Genomic DNA, 27122 nt, shown 5'->3' with positions numbered 1-27122 from the left:
GAAGACAGCAGTCAAAAACCAGGTGATAAGGCTGAGGAAACAAGGTGGGGAACTCACAAGAAACGATCAAGAAATATGTGAGGAGCTCAATATGAGATTTAACCCTTAAACTGTCCAAACATAGATCTTTGTTTTTTCAACATTTGAAAGTATGTAAAAAAGTAGATCTTTTTTTTTCTTTTACATTTGAAAACGTGTAAAAAAGCTTTGATCTACGTTGGTTTTTTTTTTTTTTGTTATATTTGAAAATATGTAAAAGAAACATAGATCTACTTTTGGAGCACTGCGCATGTGAACATAGATCTGCTTGGACAGTTCAAGGGGTAAGGAAGTATTTACAGTGGAGACAGGAAGGCCTCTTGGGGGACAGAACAGAGGGGGACACCAGCGAGGAATATACCAACAAGTGTTGGATGACATACATACAAATGAGGAGGAGGAGGAGGTGAAGAAACTGCTAAGGGACATCGATACCTCAAAGGCAATGGGACCGGACAACATCTCCTCGTGGGTCCTTAGAGAGGGAGCGGATATGCTGTGTGTGCCACTTACCACAATCTTCAACACATCCCTGGAAACTGGGCAAATACCTGAGGTATGGAAGACGACAAATGTAGTTCCCATTATTAAAAAAGGAAACAGAAAAGAGGCACTAAACTATAGACCTGTGTCACTGATGTGTATAGTATGCAAAGTTATGGAGAAGATTATCAGGAGGAGAGTGGGGGAGCACCTGGAACGGAACAAGAGTACAGTGGACCCTCGCCTAACGCTATTAATCCATTCCTGAGAGCTCAACGTTAGGCAAAATTATCGTTAGGCAAATTAATTTTCCCCATAAGAAATAATGGAAGTCAAATTAATCCGTTCCTGACACCCCAAAGTATGAACAAAAAAATTTTTTTTACCACATGAAATATTAATTTTAATACACACAAACTGAAGAAGAGATGCACAGTTACATGACACTTACCTTTATTGAAGATCTGGTGATGATTGATGGGATGGGAGGAGGGGAGAGTGTTGATGGTGTTAGTGTTTAGAAGGGGAATCCCCTTCCATTAGGACTTGAGGTGGCAAGTCCTTTTCTGGGGTTACTTCCCTTCTTTTAATGCCACTAGGACCAGCTTGAGAGTCACTGGACCTCTGTCGCACAACATATCTGTCCATAGAGGCCCGCACCTCCCGTTCCTTTATGACATTCCTAAAGTGTTTCACAATATTGTCAGTGTAATAGTCACCAGCACGGCTTGCAATAGCTGTGTGAGGGTGATTTTCATCAAAAAAGGTTTGCACTTTAAACCACATTGCACACATTTCCTTAATCTTTGAAGTAGGGAACTTCCTCAATTTCTCTATCCCCTCCTCCGAAGCAGTTTCCTCAGGTGTGGCCTCTTGCTGTTGAAGATGATCTAGCAGCTTATCAGTGGTTAGTTCTTCATTGTCCTCCTCCACCAACTCTTCCACATCCTCCCCACTAACCTCCAACCCCAAGGACTTCCCTAATGCCACAATGGATTCCTCAACTGGCATAGGATTCCCAGGGTTAGCCTCAAACCCTTCAAAATCCCTTTTGTCTACACATTCTGGCCACAGTTTCTTCCAAGCAGAGTTCAAGGTCCTCTTAGTCACTTCCTCCCAAGCCTTACCTATAATGTTTACACAATTGAGGATGCTAAAGTGATCTCTCCAAAACTTTCTTAGAGTCAATTGAGTTCCTGAGGTCACTACAAAGCACCTTTCAAACATAGCTTTTGTGTACAGTTTCTTGAAGTTGGAAATGACCTGCTGGTCAATGGGCTGCAGGAGAGGAGTGGTATTAAGACGCAAAAACTTGACCTTAATGAAGCTCATTTCTGCAGAAAGTCGCTCTGCCACGTCTGAAGGATGACCAGGAGCATTGTCTAATACCAGGAGGCACTTAAGGTCTAATTTCTTTTCAATTAGGTCATTTTTCACAGTGGGGGCAAATGCATGGTGTAACCAGTCATAGAAAAAGTCCCTAGTGATCCATGCCTTACTGTTTGCCCTCCAGAACACACAAATTAGCCATGAGGACATTGTTTTTCCTGAACACACTGGTAGTTTCAGAGTGATACACCAATAAAGGCTTCACTTTGCAATCACCACTAGCATTGGCACACATCAACAGAGTAAGCCTGTCTTTCATAGGCTTATGTCCTGGGAGTGCCTTTTCCTCCTGAGTAATGTAGGTCCTGTTTGGCATTTTCTTCCAAAACAGGCATGTTTCGTCACAATTAAACACTTGCTCAGGTTTCAGTCCTTCACTGTCTATGTACTCCTTAAATTCCTGCACATATTTTTCAGCCGCTTTGTGGTCCGAACTGGCAGCCTCACCATGCCTTATCACACTATGTATGCCACTACGATTCTTAAATCTCTCAAACCAACCTTTGCTGTCCTTAAATTCACTCACATCATCACTAGTTGCAGGCATTTTTCTAATTAAATCGTCATGCAACTTCCTAGCCTTTTCACATATGATCGCTTGAGAGATGCTTTCTCCTGCTATCTGTTTTTCGTTTATCCACACCAATAACAGTCTCTCAACATCTTCTATCACTTGCGATCTTTGTTTCGAAAACAAAGTTGCACCTTTGGCAAGAACAGCTTCCTTGATTGCCGTTTTCTTGGCCACAATAGTAGCGATGGTTGATTGGGGTTTTGTGTACAACCTGGCCAGCTCGGAGACACGCACTCCACTTTCATACTTAGCAATGATCTCTTTCTCCATATCCATAGTAATTCTCACTCTTTTTGCTGTAGGGTTGGCACTAGAAGCTTTCTTGGGGCCCATGGTGACTTATTTTGCAGGTGCAATCACTAAAAAGGCTGTGATAATATGAAATGTTCCGATTGTATGCTTAGAAGCGACCACGGTGGCTGGCTTGTAAACACTGGCACCCACGGAACAAGTGAGGCGGGCTCAGGCCGCACATGGATGCGTCTCGAACAAATTGCGTTGAGCGAGTTTTTTAACGCTAGCCGAGGCAAAATTTTTGCGTTAAAATGTATCGCTAGGCGGATTTAATGTTATGCGATGCGTTCGTTAGGCGAGGGTCCACTGTATAAACACCAACCAGCATGGATTCATGGAAGACAAATCCTGTGTCACAAACCTTCTGGAGTTTTATGATAAAGTAAGAGACGAGAGAGAGGGGTGGGTTGATTGCATCTTCTTGGACTGCAAGAAGGCCTTTGACACAGTTCCTCACAAGAGATTAGTGCAGAAGCTGGAGGATCAGGCACATATAACAGGAAGGGCACTGCAATGGATCAGAGAATACCTGACAGTGAGGCAACAATGAGTCATGGTACGTGATGAGGTATCACAGTGGGCACCTGTGACGAGCGGGGTCCCACAGGGGTCGGTCCTAGGACCAGTGCTATTTTTGGTATATGTGAACGACATGATGGAAGGGTTAGATTCAGAAATGTCCCTGTTCGCAGATGATGTGAAGTTAACCCTTTGACTCTTTCAGGCCCCTTTCTGAAACTGTCATTCTATGTCGCTCAATTTTTGAAAAAAAAAAAAAATTCTTATGAAATGATAGAGAATCTTTTCCCGATGGTAATGACACCAAAAGTTCGAAATTTGGTCGAAAACTCATGGAATTATGCTCCCGCGAAGTTAGCGGTCTCGGCGACATATGCGTATCGGCGATTTCGCCGACTTTGAGCCCTATTTTCAGCCAATTCCATTGTTCCAGTTGACCAAACTCATAGCTATTTCTTTAGAACTTCATTTTATCTATCAGCTGAGTACAAGAAACCTCCCATTTACTAATTTGGACTACCCAATATGGTGGTCAGAAATTGGCAATTTGGCCAATTTCACGCAAACTAAAAAAGATGCCAATTTCAAAATAGGGTCCAGAATAAACAAGGTAGACATTCGTGGCACTAAAATAACATATGCTCTGTTCATTAGTCACATCTCTAGGCCCCTCTTATATTATTATTGCTTTCTATTTTGATTTTTTATTCATACAAAAAAATACAAAATTTACTGTTATGCAGACTACTGCATTATTGTAAAAATGGTATAAATAATATCAGTGCACTAGTGAAAGAATATTAGACTCCCCAGTTGACGTGTATTGGACGTGTGGTGCGATTTATTTACTCCTGAACATTGGTAAAAATCGAACATTTCCGCTACTTTGAGCTCAGTTTCAAGGTCATTTTCATCTTCAAAGTAATGAAAATCATCTCTATTTCTGTAATATGTTTAACATTTTATCACCTATGACCATGAAAACGCGAATACAACGATAAATACTATACGAAAATACACCTCAAAGTCGGCGTTTTATTCCAAAAAAACGATGGGAGTTTTTTTTATCTCATTACGCAATGTGTGCTGCAGGATTTTTTTTATGTGGTGAACACTGACCACACAGACCCATTCTCTCACATGTGGGCCTACCAGCTTTCTCCCGCTTGATTTGAAGCCGCTAGAATTATTGAGTATATATACGTCAGAAACATTGGCTCGTAAGATGTATTTATACGTCGAAAGCAGTCAAAGGGTTAATGAGGAGAATTAAATCAGATGAGGATCAGGCAGGACTTCAAAGAGACCTGAACAGACTAGACACCTGGTCCAGCAACTGGCTTCTCGAATTTAACCCCGCCAAATGCAAAGTCATGAAGATCGGGGAAGGGCACAGAAGACCGCAGACGGAGTATAGGCTAGGTGGCCAAAGACTGCAAACCTCGCTCAAGGAGAAAGATCTTGGGGTGAGCATAACACCGAGCATGTCTCTGGAAGCACACATCAATGAGATAACTGCTGCAGCATATGGGCACCTGGCAAACCTGAGAACAGCATTTCGATACCTTGGTAAGGAATCGTTCAAGACACTGTACACCGTGTACGTCAGGCCCATACTGGAGTATGCAGCACCTGTTTGGAACCTGCACTTGATCAAGCACGTCAAGAAATTAGAGAAAGTGCAAAGGTTTGCGACAAGGTTAGTTCCAGAGCTAAGGGGAATGTCCTATGAAGAAAGGTTAAGGGAAATCGGCCTGACGACACTGGAGGACAGGAGGGTCAGGGGAGACATGATAATGACATATAAAATACTGCATGGAATAGACAAGGTGGACAAAGACAGGATGTTCCAGGGAGGGGACACAGAAACAAGAGGTCACAATTGGAAGTTGAAGACTCACATAAGTCAAAGGGATGTTAGGAAGTATTTCTTCAGTCATAAAGTTGTCAGGCAGTGGAATAGCCTAGAAAGTGACGTAGTGGAGGCGGGAACCATACATAGTTTTAAGATGAGGTTTGATAAAGCTCATGGAGCAGGGATAGAGAGGACCCAGTAGCAACCAGTGAAGAGGCGGATCATGTGGTTTTAAGCTTCGCATACACAGTAGAGCTACAAGTGGAGGGGGAAGCAGGAAGGCCAGGGCGAATGAAGCCAAACTACAAGAAAGGGGACTACACGGGAATGAGGAACTTCCTGAACGGGGGTTCAGTGGGCCAGAGAATTGGCAGGGAAGCCAGTTAATGAGATGATGGAATATGTAACAACCATATGCAAGGAGGTTGAGGAGAGGTTTGTACCCAAGGGTAACAGGAATAATGAAAAATCCAGGATGAGCCCATGGTTCACCCAAAGGTGCAGGGAGGCAAAAACCAAGTGTGCTAGGGAATGGAAGAAATATAGAAGGCAAAGGACCCAGGAGAATAAGGAGAGCAGTCGTAGAGCCACAAATGAATATGCACAGATAAGGGAGGCCCAACGACAATATGAAAAGAACATAGCAGTGAAAGCCAAATCTGACCCGAAGCTGTTATACAGCCACATCAGGAGGAAAACAACAGTCAAGGATCAGGTAATCAGGCTAAGGAAGGAAGGAGGAGAGACAACAAGAAATGACCGTGAAGTATGTGAGGAACTCAAGAGATTCAAAGAAGTGTTCACAGAGGAGACAGAATGGGCTCCAGAAAGACAGAGAGGTGGGGTACACCACCAAGTGCTGGACACAGTACACACAACCGAGGAAGAAGTGAAGAGGCTTCTGAGTGAGCTAGATACCTCAAAGGCAATGGGGCCGGATAACATCTCTCCATGGGTCCTGAGAGAGGGAGCAGAGGCACTATGTGTACACCTAACAACAATACAGTGGACACCCGCATAACGATCACCTCCGAATGCGACCAATTATGTAAGTGTATTTATGTAAGTGCATTTGTACGTGTATGTTTGGGGGTCTGAAATGGACTAATCTACTTCACAATATTCTTTATGGGAACAAATTCGGTCAGTACTGGCACCTGAACATACTTCTGGAGTGAAAAAATATCGTTAACTGGGGGTCCACTGTATTCAATACATTTATCAAAACAGGGAGATTGCCCGAGGCATGGAAGACAGCAAATGTAGTCCCAGTCTTTAAAAAAGGAGACAGACATGAAGCACTAAACTACAGACCAGTGTCACTGACATGTATAGTATGCAAAGTCATGAAGAAGATTATCAGAAGAGTGGTGGAACACCTAGAAAGGAATGATCTCATCAACAGCAGCCAACATGGTTTCAGGGACGGGAAATCCTGTGTCACAAACCTATTGGAGTTCTATGACATGGTGACAGCAGTAAGACAAGAGAGAGAGGGGTGGGTGGATTGCATTTTCTTGGACTGCAAGAAGGTGTTTGACACAGTTCCACACAAGAGATTAGTGCAAAAACTGGAGGACCAAGCAGGGATAACAGGGAAGGCACTACAATGGATCAGGGAATACTTGTCAGAAAGACAGCAGCGAGTCATGGTATGTGGCGAGGTGTCAGAGTGGGCACCTGTGACCAGCGGGGTCCCACATGGGTCAGTCCTAGGACCAGTGCTGTTTCTGGTATTTGTGAACGACATGATGGAAGGAATAGACTCCGAGGTGTCCCTGTTTGCAGATGACATGGAGTTGATGAGAAGAATTCATTCAATCGAAGGCCAGGCAGAACTACAAAGGGATCTGGACAGGCTGCAGACCTGGTCCAGCAATTGGCTCCTGGAGTTCAATCCCACCAAGGTGAAAGTCATGAAGATTGGGGGAGGGCAAAGAAGACCGCAGACGGAGTACAGTCTAAGGGGCCAGAGACTTCAAACCTCAGTCAAGGAAAAAGATCTTGGGGTGAGTATAACACCAGGCACATCTCCTGAAGCGCACATCAACCAAATAACTGCTGCAGCATATGGGCGCCTAGCAAACCTCAGAACAGCATTCCGACATCTTAATAAGGAATCGTTCAGGGCCCTGTACACCGTGTACGTTAGGCCCATATTGGAGTATGTGGCACCAGTTTGGAACCCACACCTAGCCAAGCACGTAAGAAACTAGAGAAAGTGCAAAGGTTTGCAACAAGACTAGTCCCAGAGCTAAGAGGTATGTCCTACGAGGAGAGGTTAAGGGAAATCAACCTGACGGCACAGGAGGACAGAAGAGGTAGGGGGACATGATAACGACATACAAAATACTGAGAGGAATTGACAAGGTGGACAAACAAAATACTGAGAGGAATTGACAAGGTGGACAAAGACAGGGTGTTCCAGAGATTGGACACAGTAACAAGGGGACACAGTTGGAAGTTGAAGACACAGATGAATCACAGGGATGTTAGGAAGTATTTCTTCTGCCACAGAGTAGTCAGGAAGTGGAATAGTTTGGGAAGCAAAGTAGTGGAGGCAGGATCCATACATAGCTTTAAGCAGAGGTATGATAAAGCTCACAGCTCAGGGAGAGTGACCTAGTAGCGATCAGTGAAGAGGCGGGGCCAGGAGCTCGGACTCGACCCCCGCAACCTCAACTAGGTGAGTACAACTAGGTGAGTACACACACACACACACACACACACACTACCCACACACACACACACACACACACACACACACACACACACACACACACACACACACACACACACACACACACACACACACACACACACACACACACTACCCACATACACACACTACTCACATACACTACCCACATACACTACCCACATACACACACACACACACTGCTCACATACACTACCCACATACATGTACTCCTCTCTAGTCCACCTTTCTCCCAGTAGTTACTTATACCTTACCTTAACCATCTCTTCCTTTAGCTTATAAACTTTCACTTCTCTCGTACCTACTGATGACATTCTTTGTACTCCATCTACCTCATACTTACTATACCTGGAGAGGGTTTCAGGGGTCAATGCCCCCACAGCCCAGTCTGTGACCAGGCCTCATGGATCAGGGCCTTATCAACCAGGCTGTTACTGTTGGCTGCATGTAAACCTATGTACAAACCACAACTCGGCTGATTTGGTACTGTAGGTGCCTGTCCAAAGCCTTCTTGAAGACAAACAGGGGTCTTTTGGTAATCCCTCTTATGTAAACTGGGAGGCAGTTGAACAGTCTTGGGCCCCTGTCACGTATTGTGTTGTCTCTTATTGTGCTAGTGGTGCCCCTGCTTTTCATTTGGGGGATGTTGCATCACCTGCTGAGTTGTTTTCTTTCGTAGGGAGTGATTTTCGCGTGCAAATTTTTTATTAATCTCTCTAGGATTTTCCAAGTATATATAAGCATGTATCTCCCGCCTGCATTCCAGGGAGTACAGGTCGAGAAACTTCAACCTTTCCGAGTAATTTAGGCATTTTATCGTACTTATGGGTGCTGTGGAGGTTCTCTGTACATTTTCTAAGTCAGCAATTTCACCTGCCTTGAAAGGCGCTGTTAGTGTGCAGCAGTATTCTAGCCTAGATAGAACTTATCAACTTTTTATTAACTAATACAGAGTCCAACAAAACTGCTATCATCACTCCCTATATTGTATCTCGTATAATTAATTATCTTTTTCCTAGAGCATGTATTACCTGTTACCAAACACCTTTGTATCCATCATTTACCCTGGCACCCCAAAATTACTTTTCTACACTCTCTTCAAGGGTTTCTCCCACTTTATTTAGCATTTAGGTCCCCTTAAACAGTTATGTTTTACCTTGGTTTAAAACTTTCTTAACCCATAAAATTTCCCAGAATCAATCAATCAATCAATCAATCAGTCAATCAATCAATCAATCACACACACATTCTCATTCTCTCATTTTCTCTCTCTCTCTCTCTCTCTCTCTCTCAGAGGTGAATAATTTACATACTTCCATAATTGATCATTTAATATATGTACCGCTCCTCCTTCCTTAGCTCTAATTCTCTCAGATACCTAATCCTATTTACACCTCTCACTAAAATTCTTCTAACCCCCCCCCCCTTAACTTTGTTTTGTTTCGAGTAAGGTAATGCAGCTTCTTTTCATTTATGACGTTCACAATCAGTTTTTTCCTCACCTCCGTACTGTACCCATGCACATTCAAACAACCCACCTTTCAGAGTTTCTCCATTGCTCCTTTAGTATATAATATCCCTAATTTTGTTTTATTTTTAAAATCCAGTTCATTATAAACTGCATGCTGCTGTTTAAGTAGTTGTACACATTAGTTAAGTTGTAGTAGTTAATAAGTGTATTGCACTTAAAGACATGGGAAATTTATTTATTTTATGTAAATATGCATTATCACAAAAATAGTGTACATTTTTAATCATATCCTGCTCATGAAGTTGTATTTCTAAACTATCATAATAAGTTCCTCGTGTTATCTAGGAGCATTAGGTTTTCTATGGCTTCTCATGAACTTGAAGTATTTAAGGACTGGAAAACTGGATTTTATGTAATTTACTATGTTCTTGGAAATATCCTGACAATCTTTATTATGTTTTCCTAGCTTTAGTGTACTAGCAAATTAATCTGTACAACTGTCAAATGGTACTTTTGCTTTTAGTACAGGCTTGATTAAGACTTGAAACCTCATTATGTGTTGCCTCTAACTGTCAAGTCTACTTTAATTCAAAATAAAGTTATATATTTATACACTGTGTAAATTGTGGAGAAATTTTTCTCCATAGGGGGCATAACCCCTTTTGAAGAGGCCAAGCACCCTGTGAAGAAAAATTTCTCCACATAACCATTGAGAACATTGTATTTTAGAAATTTTGACACAAGATCTTAAAAGACATTAGTTACTAATTGCTTTACTAATTTTTTGGTTCAGCCGTGTTCGGTGTGCCACAAGAAATTTGCGAACATCCATCGCCTACAAAGACACATGATCTCTCACCAGGAGTCCGATGTGCTGAGACGGTTCAAGTGCGATGAGTGTGGCAAGGCCTTCAAGTTCAAACACCACCTGAAGGTAAGTTGGCAAAGAGACCAGTTGGTCACCATTGGAAAGAGAAGGGATGGTTAACTACTTTGCTAGGTTTACAGTAAATCCTGATATTGACTACACATGGGTAATTAATTCTGCAAATCACATTAACCCTAACATCAAGAATACTGTAATCTCTAAAATATGGAATAAACTCAGTGAGAAATATATCTCTCATTGTGTATATGCCCTGTGTGAGATGGGAATAGTAGGAGGCTTATCAGTAGATAATTTGTGGAAGCAATTTTTAGAATTTTCATTGGTCTGTAATTTAAATAAAGAGACTATAGAAGATTTTTTGTTGCATATATATACCTGAAGTAGTTGTATGTGTATATTAAATATTTTTGTCACACTGTTTGCAAAAAGCTTCCTAGCATCCTTCTGGCACTTCTTTATTCTTAATTTATAGCTTTTAATGGTGTTAGGGAATCTTTCTTATCAGTGTTTTCATATCCTTTCATAATCATGTGCAATACATGTACATGGTTATCATGTCTCCTCTTTTCCTTCTGTCTGCTAAAAATGGCATGTCTAATGCTTTTTGTCTTTATTGTAATTTTTTTTTTTAACATGGAAGCCATTTTGTAGAGCATTTCTGTAATTTTTCTAGGTTTTAATTGTTTTTTTTTTTAGGCTTAGACACCATACCACTGCTGCCTATGTACTCCAGTTTTGGTTTGTCATATATTGAGACCATATAACATTTCCCTTATACATATATCTAAATGCTGTTTTAAAGCTGGCATGTATTGTATATAAGTTGTACAATTTTCTCACTGTAATAATTCAATAGAAATCTTCTGTAAGTGATGACCCCAGTGTCACTTTTTTTGTCCGATGCTTGTAATTTTTACACACTATATTCTTCATGTGGTTTATTTTGGCTTTTGCCCATTTCTATTATCCACATGAAATTCAGTAGTCCATCTGTCTTTACTTAATCCAGACTACAGTGGTAGCCCGAGTTTTGGTCATAATTCGTTCCAGAACGCTGTTCAAGTGCCATTACGAAACAAATTTGTTCCCATAAGGGATAATGTAAATTAGATCAGTCCATTTCAGACCCCCAAAAATACACTTGCAATAATACACTTAGATAATTGTTCGAGTTGGGAGCTGTATGAAACTCAGGGTACCATCGTATTTGGATCTTTCTACGGGGATTCAGTTCTTCATGTTGTTTGCATAAAAGCATATTAAAATCTAAATGAATGCAGTCAGTTCATCCATTTATTTCTTGAACATTTTCTGTGACTATCATAGTAAACTCCTATTTGACTTAGTGTACTGTACTGTACAGAAAGTTTCTGGTCAAAAACCAAATTTATTACTTCCTCCACAAGTGCTTTATCCCCCTTTTTTTAATGGCCTTTTCCAGTATTATCACAATACATTTCTTGTCATTGAGTGTTCTATAGTGTTCCTTTCGAATATTTGCACAATGTTTACCATTTTTTTGTTTGTCTACCATTTGTAGTGAGATCCCCAAAATTTCCAGCTTGAATAGCTTAGTTTGCATATTTTTTTAAAGACCATCCACGTACCTGCCTTACTTAATCTTATTGCCTGTTGGCAGAGTAAACATATATAGTGAGTGAGTTAGCTAGCTAGAGCAGCAGAGCTTCACCTACCATACCATAATTACCTGGTAGACAGGATGTTATTGGTTTAGCTCCTGCACCTCATATTGCTCATGATCTTGCATTAGTATTGTATAATTATTTTCAAATAAAATATTACCATACTTGAGATTCAGAAATGGGGAATAAGAGAGAGGAAAGAAGTGGGTTGCATTATTTGTAATGGGTGATAATACGTTAGGGATGAAGGAGGGAGATGTGTGCACCTACTTTGGTATCATTTGGAGTTTCCTGTCCCTTCAGGCGGTGGCCTTATCATGCCTGCATCCGTCACTACTCTTATGTGGCAGCCCGCGTAAACACCTTGTCATTAAGGAAATAAGATTTTCATTATTTTTATAGGTAATAAATATCTTAGGGGCTAAAAAAATAATATTTGGTTATTATGTACTGTGTATGCATTTGTAAATGAGAAGAGTTTTGTTATGATTTCTGTTAATGCTCTTTAAAAGCATTCATTATAAGTATATGAGTCGGTAAAGGGGTTAAGAAGGCTGAGTTTTAGAAGGGGTAGGGATATTCCAGTCAAAGGATAATCTGAATTGTGATATCAGCCCACTTCTGGCAATACTGTGATTGAATGAATGATGGTGAATGTGTTATCTTGGGATCACCCTGCCTTGGCAGAGGGTGGATGGTGCACTGAGGTATCTATGGAGACAAAGAACTTTATCCATGGAGGCAAAAAGGAAAATGTACCAGAGTAAGCAGTACAAACACTTATATGGTTGTAGAGCATGGGTTTGAATGTTGCAATGAGGAGACTGGAGGCAGTAGAGATGTTGTGTTTGCGAACATGTGAATTTTATGCAGAGAATTCGGAGTTTGGAGATTAGGAGGAGGTGTGGAGTTAGCAGGATTATTATTCAGAGGGCTGAAGAGGGTTGGTAAGGAGATTTGGGCATTTAGAAAGGTTGGAGAGAAATAAGATGACTAGAAGGGCATATAAATCTGTGGTGGAGGGAAGGTTGGGTAGGGGTAGGGGTCATCCTAGGAAAGGTTGGAGGAAGAGGATAAAGGCAGTTTTGAGTTCTAAGGTCTTCGACACACAGCACGCTTATGTGAATGTTTTATATATGAGTGAGTGGAGGCAAGTGGTTTTTATGGCTTTAAGTGCTGTTGGACTGAGCAAGGTAACATTTATGAAGAGGCTCTGAGAAACCAGTTAGCTGGGCTTGAGTCCTGGAGGTGAGAAGTACAGTTCTTGCACTTCAAAGAAGAGGTAGAGATATTTCAGTGTGAAGGGTCATATGAACTATGATGTCGGCACCCTCTGGCAAGACAGTGATTGAATGAGTGACAGTGAAAGTGTTTTCTTCTTTGTTGGGTCACCCTATCTAGGTGGGAGATGGACATTGTTAAAAATAAAATAAGCAAATACATTATTTATTTATTCATTTATTACAATATGGTATATTATACAGTAGATCATCAATTATTTGGTGTATTTGCAGAGAAGGTGCAAAGGATTTTTAAAAACACCAGATTATCTCATGATTTTCCATGGTTCCCTTAGTTTGCACATATCATTTTACATGATCTGTTTAAGGCTCCTATAAACAAGACTGCTGGATAATTCTGCATACATAACTAACTGATCGCCAGATAATCGTTGATGTGTTTTATTTATAAGAGTGTGTGCATGACCACGTGCATGCACAATTTATGCATCTCAATTTTCTTTCGATTTGCTGCACATGCATTTTAGGGACCTACAGTGTACTATACTTATTACTTAGGAACTGTGCATTCCCTGGTGGTATATTTGAAAGATTATACATTTTAATTGTATGGAGATTATTTTTGTTAGTATTTCAGCATTGTTTAACCAGTTGTTTCATGTATGTTGGGAACTAGTAATATGTGTACTCAGTTTTATAGTGCCTTGTCTGTATTAGAGAAAAAAATTAACAATGCTGCAGATTTAATAATTCACAAAAAGTTCTCAAATTGGGAATGGAAACTGGATGATGTTTTGATCCATCATGGGCCACTTTCAAGTTGCAAAGAATTTAAGAATACAATAGCCAGTAATCAATCCCCTCATACACAACATCCCCTAACATGTACTCTAAGTCCAGCTATATTTCTGTTAATGGTTGCCTCTTTCAGTACATTGCCAAGTGCATAAATCTTCAAAACACATCATTTGCCCAGACTTTGATGATGAAAGGTAAAGGTACCTTAGCTTTAATTGCCTTGATCTTATTAGGATCTTTCACAACATCTTTACTTAGTTTTGGTCGATCATTTACAGAGTGAAACATCGACCAGTTTTCATTAGGAATTAGTAGACTTGATTTAGTCTATATTAATACAAATTTGGTAAAAATGCATAATGAAACTGATAAATGCAGACACACCAAACAATTTAGGTGTTAGTTTTTTTGATGAAGAAAATATTGCAAACCTATGTTATAGAGTAATAATTCTGTACAATGTATTTACAGTATATTTACTGTGTGCTTGTTTGCAGGAACACAAGAGGATTCATAGTGGTGAAAAACCTTTTGAATGTGAGCACTGTGGCAAGAGGTTCTCCCACTCAGGCTCTTATTCTTCTCACATGTCCTCCAAAAAGTGCCAGGTAAACATAGTCAAATTGTCTTTTTTTATTTTCCAGTGAAGAATAGTTACAATACAGTGTAGTAATTTGTGTCTTACATTTTGCTCATTATACCTGTTGTATTTTTAGCCTCTATTATTTTTAAAGTATGAGGAATAAAAGTGCATATGTTGTGTGAAGAAAGTTAAGTGTGGAAAGCTGAACATCTTGTTTTTGGTGACAGTTGTGTGGTTATGCAGTTGTGTGTTGAGAGAGAAATGGTTTGACTGTATATTGCTAGTAACAGGTCAGTGTATACTGAGTACAGTACATGTATATATATTTTTTCAGTAGAGTGACAGCATGAAAGATAATATAAACACTTTAAAATACAGTGGACCCCCGCTTAACGATCACCTCCAAATGCGACCCATTATGTAAGTGTATTTATGTAAGTGCGTTTGTACGTGTATGTTTGGGGGTCTGAAATGGACTAATCTACTTCACAATATTCCTTATGGGAAAAAATTCGGTCAGTACTGGCACCTGAACATACTACTGGAATGAAAAAAGTTCGTTAACCGGGGGTCCACTGTATTTATATTTGCTTGGTTGAACTGCTGAAGCCTACAGTGCTGTCACCATTCCACTTGTTCTTGAAACACGTGATAAATAAATTTCGGATATTTTGCTTAACTTTGGCGAGAATCCTGTTTTATTTGGTTTTGCAGTATGGTCTTTTTCACCCATCCACTGTCTTTTTGGCAAATTGATTTCTTGATACTTCTGCACTGTAAATGTGCTCATTATACTGTAATATAAAAAATCTGGAGGAAGTGGGTTGGAAGACAGCAACCCTACAGGAAGGTACTACCATCCTATCAAAGAAGTGGGACATGGAAACATATTAATTTTTTTTTCCATTCTGGCAGGATTGCTGATCTTTTCTTTGTCTTATGAACATATAAGATGATACATAAATCGTAAAAACCTCTACTTACATTAATTATACGATGTGTTATCAAAAAGTTCCTGGACTGCTACGAAAAAAATATCTATGCTTACCTAAACATCTAGTTAAAGTTGTCTCCCTGTAAGTACTCTCCTTGGGTGGCTATACACTGATCCCAGCAAGTCTGCCGCTTATCAAAACATTTCTGGAACTCTTCTTTCCTAACGACATTTAGCAAAGCCTATGATTCTGCTTGAATCTCAGGGGGTTATATCTGGGGAGTAGGGAAGGTGGGGGATGAACATCATGTTTTTGGCCAGAAAATGGTCTTTCTAGTCTTGAGTCAGCAAATGAGGCACAAGTTTCACAGCCACTTGCCACATATTCAAATTTTCAGTCAAAATGCTTTGACACGACCCATGGAAAATTCCCACAGCACTTACAATGTTCTAGATACTCTGACGATGGTCTTCATTAATAACCTTCTTCATTTTTCAACATTGGTGTCTTGTTTTTGATGTTGATAGAAGACCCGAGTGGTTATCATCTTCAACTGATGTTCATCCTGTTTTGAATCGAGGAAACCATTCAAAATGCTGTGTCCAAATGCTTGTTAAAGTATCTTTACTAGGTGCCAGATCATCCAGGCTGTAGTGGATATGTGGATCATCGGGCCACCAGCAGCAGTAGCCTTTTTGACCAGGCAACTACCACGTGAACTGGCCCAAGGCCGGGTTCTGGGAATAGAAAAACTACCGTAACTCTTCAAAGATATATCACCAGCTGTTGTACCAAGCTTGGAACAGAATTTCACACACATACCTTGTTCTTTATTTTAAAGACTTCATTCTGTTACACAAAATATCGCAACAATGCACTGACAAAAAATGCCTGCCTAATAAGCAAAATTCTCAGTATAAAATGGTTAAGGAATAGCAGCATTACAGGCAAGTGAATTGAAATTTAGCCAATTGGAATTAGTGAGAAATAAAGTTTAGAAGGTATTTTCAGGGATAATGGTGAGGCAGAATTGTCAACATGTGTATGAGAAAATAAGTATAGGAAGATGACAGTTAAGAGATTATGCAAGCATTAAAGAAACTAAACTATGGCAGGGTTGTGATAAATATTGGAGGTAGAATGCAGCATAGTGTCTTATGTGACACATGTGAAAGCGTGAATAATAATAATATCCTTATTTACTACAAGTACATGTACATGGTATACAGGCCTAGCTGACATCAATGACATCCAGTACTACTATATAGAAAGTCCCTTGTTATGCTGAGCATTTCGGGCAAATTAGGTCAGTTTTGTCCCAGGATGCGACCCACACCACTCAACTAACACCCAGGTACCCATTTTAAACTGATGGGTGAACAGGGACAGCAGGTGTCTTATGGACACACATCCCTAATGTTTTCCAGCCGTACTGGAGGAGATTCGAACTCCGGACCTCAGTGTGTGAGCTGAGTGCACTGGCAATCGAGCTACAGGACACCGAAAAGTGCACATTATTTGTATATGTCCCAAGAAAAATACAGAGAGTAATGTGTGCAAAATAGTATACTTGAAGTGTGTGTGTGAAATAGTATCCTTGTAGTGTATGTGAAATAGTATGCTTGAAGTTTGTGTGAAATAGTGTGTATGGCAAGAGTGCTATGTAAAGATCTTCTTAGCTCATAGATGCTTAACCATAAGAACCTTTGTACAGTAGGCTCTAGCTAAAATAATATAAACAAGTATAAAAGAAATTAGTATTGCACCACTAAATTATCATGCATTCATAATCTTTCAGCTTAATAAGATAACTTTTAATATTTTTTTCCAGCTTGGACGTGGCAGGACCAATGGGCTGATGCCACGTACATCTCAACAGTTTCCAGGGCCCCATACCAAGCGGCCACTTCTTAATGGATCTTATTTGCCAATCCTACCCAAAGACAAGTCTCCGACCCCTTCAGCAGATCTTGGCTACTCTTCCCCTACACGCCCCATTTCCAGGGACTCCCTCCTCATGTCTCCTCCATCACTTGTGTCTCCAAGTGGGCTCAGCAGTTCCAGTCTGACTGCAGGTCTACCACAGGGATTTCACCAGGGTTTACCTCAAGGTCTTCCAGGCAATCTACATCAGAGCCTTTCACCCTACCACCCTTTCAATTCCCTCATATTGGCTGCACAGCTGCACCCTCAATATTCATCACTGCTGTCTCTTACTATGACCCAGGCAGCACTCAACAAAGCTCAGCAGGAAGGCAATGAAGAAAAGGATCACAGTGAAGATGCACCACAGGAAGATGTTGATGATGATGACAGAGAGCCAGGTGAACTCGTCATCAAGGAAGAGACAAGAGACGAGGAAGAAGAAAGAGAACTAGAGCATGAAGAAAGTGCACAAGAAGAAAAGGATGAAGCTCCAGTTTGCAGTGATAAGGAAGGCATGTCCACACTGAAGAAAATGTTAGAAAGTGTAAACACAAGTGTCACAAAACATCAGTTTGAGGAAACAGTATCATCAGTTTCGCAGGGCTTTGCACTGAATTCTGCAGCCATAGCTGATGATCTTTCTTGTAGGCTGTGTGGCAATATCTTCAGAAACCACAGTGAAGCCTTTCTTCATGCCTGTCGCCAGTGTCCACGTCTTCCTGAGGTTACCTCTGCAAAGGGACATCTAATTGAGGGCCTGGCAGCAAGGCTACATGAGTTGGCAGAAAACCAAAAGCCTCAACACCACCAACAGCAAAGACAACAGCAATCTCTATACACACCTCACTCCCAGTATGTGCACAGTAGGGTTATTTTGAACAGGGATGAGGAGAGAGATGCTGATTCTGGCCATATTGTAGATGATGAAGAGACCACCAGTGATGGAAAGAAGGTTCGTGTACGTTCTCATATCCGTGAGGAGCAGCTCGTGGTCTTGCGTGCTCATTATGCCATTAACCCCCGACCCAAGAAAGAAGAATTGCTTAACATTGCTGAAAAGATTGGTTTTCCGGTTCGAGTAGTACAGGTGTGGTTCCAGAATGCTCGAGCCCGTGACCGTCGTGAGGGTCGTTCCATTACCCCAACTCCAACGTACTCCCAGGCCAGTTACACCTCAAGTTACAGTAATCCTAGCCACACCACTTCCAGCTATACACCTCCAAGCTATGCTTCTACCACCTGTGCTCCGCCCACCTCTCAGGCTAATTCCAAGGCCTTAAGCATTAGCCCCTATTACCCGTCCTTGATGGGGGCACCACGTCAGGTCTACCCACTTCAGAATGGTCGTGATTCACCAATACATTCTGATGGAGCAGATGACAACGATGATGACCAACCTCTTGATCTCTCCACTAAAAAATCGTCCCCATCAGCATCGCCAAAGCCTGCTTCTGTTTATTCTGATTCAGATGCAGATTCCACTTCATTGGCGATCTCTTACAAATCTGAATCTCGCACACCTACACCCAATTCTCTCAATAATAATATAGCAGAACCAAAAGAATCAAGTGGACTAACTGTGACTGGTTTGCCCTCTATGATCTCTGAACAACATTGCAAGTTGGCACAGATTCTCCATGGGGCAAAACTTGGCTTGCCAGCATTGTACCCTGACCACATGGATTCTAGTGATAAGCGACCGAGGGTAAGTTGGGATCACTCATGTGGTGCTCATTGTTAACTATTTACTGTACCTGTAGTTTTTATCTGTTTTAATACTTAACAGTGCTTAGAAATGTTGTGTAATTTACATTTTTAACACCAGCCATCTCTCACCATGGTAGGTGATCCAAAATGATGATAGACGAAATGCTCACAGTTTACATATTCCATTCAGTTTGTTTGGGGTTGCAATATTCAATTATATGAATAATTTATAATTAATCCTATATATAACTTTTTTTTTACTTGCAGGATGATGATAGTGGTGATGAAAGTCGCAAAAGACGTCGTGATGAGGAGGGTGGCATTTTTCAGTGTGACCAGTGTGACAAGTCCTTTAATAAGCAATCATCCCTTGCCCGCCACAAGTACGAGCACTCAGGTGAGGTGAATGTCAATATCCACTTGCGTTTTTATCGAATTTTTTTGCATTTACAAATTGCAGCAATGTCATAATAAGAGATTCGACTATTTCATATAATTTTGAATTGAATGAGTGAGATTATTTTACGATTGATGCCTTAATTTGGAAGAATTGTCACAATCTGGGAAAAATAAATCTGAAATAAATGTGTATATATATGATGGTCAAAATATTTTACAGGCCAGCGCCCATTCAAGTGTGATCTCTGCCCCAAAGCATTTAAGCACAAGCACCATCTAACTGAGCACAGCCGACTTCATACAGGAGAGAAACCTTACCAGTGCCACAAGTGTCTCAAGAGGTTTTCTCACTCAGGCTCCTACTCTCAGCATATGAACCATCGTTATTCATATTGCAAGCCCTATCATCCTGATGGCACTGCCCATCATTCAGAGTCATCCACTCCCGTCCCCTCACCATCTGATAGTGGCGTTGGTATTATTAGTAGTTCTGGGGAAGGTGTGTCTGTCATTGTTACTGCCACAGCTGATTCACTCCATACAACACCAGTCATCCCATCCCTTGTCTCCTTAGTAGAAGAGTCGTCTGCAAACTCCTCGCCTGCCATGCCCCTTGAAGCCCTCGAGACCACACCTACTACTGTAAAAGAAGAAGTTGTGGCGTAAATCTGTGAAAAACCTCATGGATTAAGCAAGTTAAATACTGTATTGTGATGCAAAGAATGTGTGACAACGAACAGATGTTAAGAAAAATTCCTATAAAATTAAATAAATAAAAAAGTGACTTGCAGTGGCATGTCTATGATCAAAATCAGTGATGAAGACTTTAAAGTATTTGATGTTTCTTATACTTGACATATTGTAAAGAAGGAAGCCTGCATGCTTGGTGTGCAATATGTCGAGTGATGTGCTACTTACATTGCTAGATTTACCTGGACATACTATGCAGTGTTTCTTTGTTATTTAAAATGATTATTATTATATTTACTTTTGAATAGAATTAACGTGAATTCGCATGTGCCAATCACTTTTATCTTCACTTAAGAAAACTTTTTAAGGGGTCCGTAAGGCTGGAACCTGGGAATGGGACAGCCACTTCTTGGTCCCTATCTTTCTCTATCTCTGTCTTTCTCATAGTTCTGTAGTTATGATAGCTAGGCGTTGAACCAAGGCGGGTTAGGCCCTTACACCTCCAGCCAGTACCTGTCCAATACTCAAGTGTAGTGTCAGAGTGTATTGCCACATGGAGAAGCAGTGTTGCCAAGAAAGAGTATATTTATATTTGAGAGATGAATTTGTATTAATATTGTAGAAGGAATATATTATTATGAAATATTTTTTATGTTTCACTTTCTTTTAGTAGCCTGGAGGTTTGCAATTAATGATATTATCTGTTAAGCACTCCTAAAAGAAAGTAGTTTCTGAAGAGTAGTGGGCAACACTGTGGTGAATTAAGAAGATGAGCAGGTATTCCGCTGATAAATCCACTGTCTTCCATAAGCGTACTAGGAACCATACACGATTCCCAGCGTCTAGTACTAGTGGATCCCTCGTGCCTCGTGCCATCCTTATTAGTGACACTATCAGCTACCCTGGCCCTTGACAAATTAGTGTAAAATTTATTGCTTAACTGAAAGACAAAATATAAACTTTCTGTAAAGGTCCATTGTGGCTGGTTATGTCATACTGTTAGTCCAAAATAATCTCAACATGTGCAATCTTTCTATTTTCTAGATTTCCAAGGCATGCTATGTAGTTCTATCATTTTTGGAACATTTCTGAAAGTTCTCTTGTACCTCTTTGCTTCGGTTATTCAAGTACTGTACTGGCAGCATGATCCTTTAACATGTCTGCCGCTGCATTGTTAGTCATATTGCTAGTCTAGTTAGTTTTCTGTTGACTTATTACAATTGGCACTTGATTATCTTGCATCTTTGAGCTTTCAGGAAATAATTTCTTCTTGCTACTTTCTATACTGTCAAACGAAATGCCAGTTTAACTTGGTTGTAAGCAACGATTGTGCCAAAATGACTACTGGAGATTTCTAATAGGATCTTGTTAGGAATGTGGATAACATTTAGAATTTTATTTTTATCAAGTATACATATGCAAATTTATTTTGTATAGAGACCGTACTTCACCACAATAGTGTACCAGAGTGCTTCCATATCACCCTGAGCCGGGCCCAAGGCTATACACAGAGTAACGTCCATGACAGGTGACTAACTGGCAGCGTCGACCACTAAGGCTCCCAGTCAAAGTCTTTCACCTCCTCACTTCCTTTAGAGTCCCACACAAGTTCACCGTGAGAGGGCTCCACACAGGTGGCCTCAGATTGCCATCTTTCATACAAGTCAGGGGCTTTCTTGCGGTGTTCATCCTCAACTAATCACCATCCTATTGTCACGTGACCCCCACCCGGCCAATAGCATTCCTATATTTCACCCAATAATCCTGTTCTCTCTCGTCTCCTGATTGGTGGCTTCACTTTGGTCTCTGTACTCTTCGGGGAACTCTGGAATTTGATTGGCTAAGTGAGCACCAATAGCAAGGAGGTTTGCATTCATTACATTCCCCTTTGCTGTTTGTTCATCCATAACCATTTTTAGGAAGTAAGTACATTTTAATTGGAAATGGCGCTGTGACTGCAACGGACAGCATGACAACAGGGCCATCATGTTTGAACGGTGTCGTGCCTTTTCATATCTCTGTGGAATCTCACTGTGTGTATATGCATGTATTTATATGTACAGTATAATTATACATATACACATACATACACACAGCTAAGGGGATACATACATATACACATACATATACACATACATATACACACACACACACACACACACACACACACACACACACACACACACACACACACACACATACATACACACAGAGCTAAGGGGAATGTCCTACAAAGAAAGGTTAAGGGAAATCAGCCTGATGACACTGGAGGACAGGAGGGTCAGGGGAGACATGATAACGACATAAATACTAGGCGGAATAGACAAGGTGGACAAAGACGGGATGTTCCAGAGATGGGACACAGAAACAAGAGGTCACAATTGGAAGTTGAAGACTCGGATGAATCAAAGGGATGTTAGGAAGTATTTCTTCAGTCATAGAGTAGTCAGGCAGTGGAATAGCCTAGAAAGTGATGTAGTGGAGGCGGGAACCATACATAGTTTTAAGATGAGGTTTGATAAAGCTCATGGAGCAGGGAGAGAGAGGACCTAGTAACAATCAGTGAAGAGGCAGGGCCAGGAGCTATGACTTAACCCCTGCAACCACAAATAGGTGAGTACATACATACATACATACATACACATATACACACACACATACATACATACATTACATACATACACATACAGACACACACACACACACACATGCACGTACGTATATATTGTAACATACATATACACACATTGAGCGCAAAGAATGCGTTTAAAGTTCTGTGGATGGTAAAACGAAAGATGTTTGCATTCTCAATAAGCATTCCAACGTAGCTGCTAGAAGTGACTTTCAATGTGTGATATAAGAAAGATCCCTTACATGTCCATGACTGCGCGGAGAAATTTATTTTTTGTCCCATTTGCTCTCTCGACATTTCCCTCCAAAATATGGTATTCCATTTTATTATTCCGTAGTAGCCTAAACTAGACCTAGATTTTTTCCTATTAATGTCCGATCTTTGACTTTACTGTGGTGTATAGGCTTGTGCAGTTTTTATGATCTCGCTACAAATGCTCACAAATCTCTGCTTTCATATGGAGAGGAAAAAAAAAAGTAAATTTTGAAAAACTGAAAACTGAGCACGGGCCTAGACCCCTCACTTTGGTGCCAGATTTTGCGGTTCTGTCCGGGCTGTAACATTTCATATAAGGAATTTTATAAATGTAATTAAAAACAAAGCATGTTTTTAAAAGAATGTCTAATGTATATGTATATACTGTGAACAAATTATAAACAGTTATTTTGTATTTAAAATTAACCATTTGCATTTACAAGAACATATACAGTTCTTATGAGCAACAGAAAGTAAGGATCACTCTTATGCTGGTGGACAGAATCGTCAACTGGCTTCCTTGCCTTCCTCCCTCCTTTCTCTCAGTGTTACCTACATCACTCTCCATATTGTGTGTTTGTGTGTCTCTTTATCCAGTTCCTTCACTTTGAACTTGGAACACTATGGAAAACCTTATATAGTTCATCATCCCTTGTCTTTATAAGTGATACACATTTGACTATTAAACAGGATGCTTTCAAGTACAAAGAACATAAGAGACCCCCAACTTGAATGTATTAAATTACAGACAGATAGATGGCATCTTTTCTATGTCACTTATTTCAGTGAAAAATAACGTTCCTACTACGTATGTATGTTTTTGGTCTATTCCAATTACATTGTGCTTCCGTCATATATAGATATATATATTAAAAAGTAAAGTCAACCCTATTCCGAATGTCAAAACAAACAAGCAGTGCAATAGAAGTCACTAAATAACATTATATCTTTTCTCCCTTCTCTCATCATATTCCAAATTAGATTATAACGGTGATTTGTATCTTATTGTAGCTAGACATAAGCCTAAGGTTTATATGATTACCTTATTGTATATTTTCTTGTACTGATAAATAATACTAATAAAGCCAACTATTGAACACACTCATTGGTTGCCCCTGTCTGATGTGATGGACTGACTGGAGTCGTATTGTAATGCCCCAGTGGAGCAGTCTTCTATTTAAGGATGTGTCATTTTACCACAAATTTCCAATTGTCCAATAAAGACAAAAAAAAGGAGAAATTTTTTAGAGGTTTCTCTTACCAAATGTTATTTTGCCATTTTTTATTCCTATAGGCAAACTTTTTTACAGGGGTGACAGTCACTTTAGAATAAAGTCACTGGTAATTGAGTAATTTGAGAAAATGCCATAAAGAAATTTTGTAATGAAATTCTAATACAAGTAACAGAAGATGTAATATATTAAGGCTATTTGCAGTGTCTGTGAACTTACTGAAGGAAAAGAACTAAAGCTGGAATCTTAGATTTAAAGTTGAAGTGTTCTTCATGCTGAAGAAGTTGCATTAAATGGCTAACAACTGTATGTGACTTCAAAATTAGAAGTTGGATTTTCTTGTAGGTATGCTGTTAAACAGTCATTGTGGACAATGTTCATATGAATAACCAACATTTTAAGAGGTAAGTAGGCATGGATAACACTAAGAGTGTAAGCTCTAAAGGTGAAAGTTTGAATCTAGATTTCATGGAGAGTGAACTGGGTTACATTATAGTGCAGCAGAATGTGTAAACCAGAAGTGTGTATCTGTTGAGAGTAAATCCTCATTATACAAAATAATTTTTTTTTTTTGGTGTGCAGGTGAAATGTAACACCAGTTACTCATATACAGTTGATAAACTGAATTAAACGAAGCAACCAACCATGGCATCTACCTCTTATGCCATACACTATATAAAACTTGAATAAATTAGATTGACCATCAGGCTGTTAACTCGTTCCTTAAGATCCCTTCAAGGGGGAAGGGCTCTCGATTCAAGGAATTTGAATTACTCTCCTTTGAAAAACAAAAATAATTCTCTCATTCGTGAGCAGGTGCTGTATTACCATTTGGTTAAACACCTCGTGGCTTTAACAATACAGCCCTTTTAGAAGTTTCGAATTTACCTTTGCATGAATGTCATGAAGTAAATAAAATGGCAGTTTTATTATTCGCCAAAGTTACAGTAGACTCGTTAAACACGATTTTGTCTTGCACATTTTTGTTATAGCACGATTGAAGAATTGAGGCATATTTTTGTTTAACACTTTGTAAAATTAGTTTAGTACAGTTGCGTGAGGGTAAAAAATTTTGAGCGCCCGGTCACCCGTAGGGCAGGATGGTCTGTGGGTTAGTGGGTTACACCACTGTGTCAACAGGGGAGACCTATTGCCATCCCCTGCCACCCACACCACCCTCCGAGCCTTCAGTTTGGCTCATACGCGTGTAGGACGACAATACCCTGGAAGCTCGCTGTGTTTATTTACATACATATTTTCTTATTTTCATTGCCATTTGTTAAATCTAGACCAGCTGATGATGTCTTACCGTCAGTTGTATAATGTACTGCAGGGTAAAAAGCCCAGAGATTTGTTACAGAATTTATGCACACTCCAATACAACCATATACTGTACTTCAGTACCAGAACCTCTACCATCCACCTCGGCCAAGTAGGGCCACACCATCCATATCCACTCTCTTCACAAATCATCCACAAACAATTAACAACAATTTTAGGTAAGAAATACTATTATTTCTATTGCATTTGTAGTCTTAAGCAGTAATATATCACGACAATGCACTACAATTACATATTCACTTTTATTTCCTAAGATCTGGAGGTCTGCAAAAAAGTTGTTTGGCTTTTTGGGGGCTCCCAGGAACAACCCTATTTTCCCCACAAGTTATTCAGTTTGTCTCACACGGTTTTGTCTAACGGCATTTTTAGGAATAAGTACCGTGTTAAACGACAGTCTACTGTATATACAGTATGTCAGTTATAAGAAATAGTCAAATATGATTATCTTCCATATGCAGGTTTACCACCTCTTGAATTATAAAACTAAAGTTTCAACTAAACCACAAACTCATTTGGAGAAAATGCAAGATAAGATTGACTTACACACTAATGTTTGCCATGATTCTTCCCACTTTCTATTCCTTGACCTCTCGCAGTAGGTTCCATGCTGCCGGCGAGGGGCTCTTGATCCAAAGAATTGTATGTGCCCTCTTTCTTGGATCGAACCTGAATGCCACCTATTTCCCTGGTGCTGTATGACCTCTTGTTTAGCACTACCTTGACTAATAATAATCCTTGATGCCAGTGAGAGGCTCTTGATTGAAGGAACTAGATTTATCCTCTGGATTGAACCTCATTCCTTCATTTTCCAGGCACTATATTGCCTCTGAGTTTAGCACATTCCTTTATTAAAATAGAGGCACTAAAGCACCATCATGGTCGGGGAATTGCTTGTGTATTGGCTAGTGTCTGCCAAGCACAGCCCTTGGATCAAGAGCGTGCCATATTCTTTGGCTTAAATTGTGAAGTCATACAAATTCAAGCGCTATATAACCTTAATGAGTTATGCTTTTTTTTTTTTGGGGGGGGGGGGATTTTAATAGCATTGAAAATCTGCAGTCTGTTAAAAGGAAAATGGATATGTGGACGCATAAAATGATCTGTGGTTCTATAACAACTGATTAAAAGCTTTCACGTGACGTCACAAATTTCTGGGTCGGCCTTGTTGGTTACATCTATTATTACACATGCTTAGAAGTTTGAGATTTTTACCAATTATTTTTAATAATTTGGTTAATTTGTTTTGAACACAAAAACAGTATAGTCTGGGCTGTTGTCGAGTTATTGGTTTTTATAATAGGTTCAATCATGAGTCACATTTAAAGTATTATAGACTCCCTAAACTCAAAAAAAAAGGTTAATCTTGTGAAATGTTATCGGAGGAAAGAAGACAGGTGCGGTTATCACGTTTATAATTGAGGGGGAAAAAAAAAAATATCGATAACATACAGATGTGTTCGGCACATTACATATCAGGCAAGATTTGTACATTTTAGTGTATTAAACAT

At 40.0% G+C, this 27122-nt stretch overlaps 1 protein-coding gene across 2 annotated transcripts in view; it reads left to right on the top strand.

Moving 5' to 3' along the window:
- Positions 1–24311, top strand: part of LOC128702893 (Zn finger homeodomain 1) — a 45255-nt gene extending 20944 nt beyond the window's left edge. Inside the window, exons 3-7 of one of the 2 annotated variants that reach the window (XM_053797387.2) lie at positions 10137–10277; positions 14412–14522; positions 17264–19063; positions 19333–19462; positions 19685–24311. In XM_053797387.2, coding sequence (XP_053653362.1) covers positions 10137–10277; positions 14412–14522; positions 17264–19063; positions 19333–19462; positions 19685–20130 — 2628 coding nt within the window. In that variant the 3' untranslated portion in view covers positions 20131–24311. Of the gene's footprint in view, positions 1–10136; positions 10278–14411; positions 14523–17263; positions 19064–19332; positions 19468–19684 lie in introns of both variants that reach the window. The other variant, XM_053797388.2, reaches the window with a different exon arrangement.
- Positions 24312–27122: the final 2811 nt, after the last annotated feature.

The sequence above is a fragment of the Cherax quadricarinatus genome, chromosome 82 (genome assembly GCF_038502225.1).
Source record: "Cherax quadricarinatus isolate ZL_2023a chromosome 82, ASM3850222v1, whole genome shotgun sequence".
Classification (NCBI taxonomy): domain Eukaryota; kingdom Metazoa; phylum Arthropoda; class Malacostraca; order Decapoda; family Parastacidae; genus Cherax; species Cherax quadricarinatus.
The sequence above is the reverse complement of the archived record's forward strand: the minus strand, read 5'-3'. Positions and strand labels throughout refer to the sequence as shown.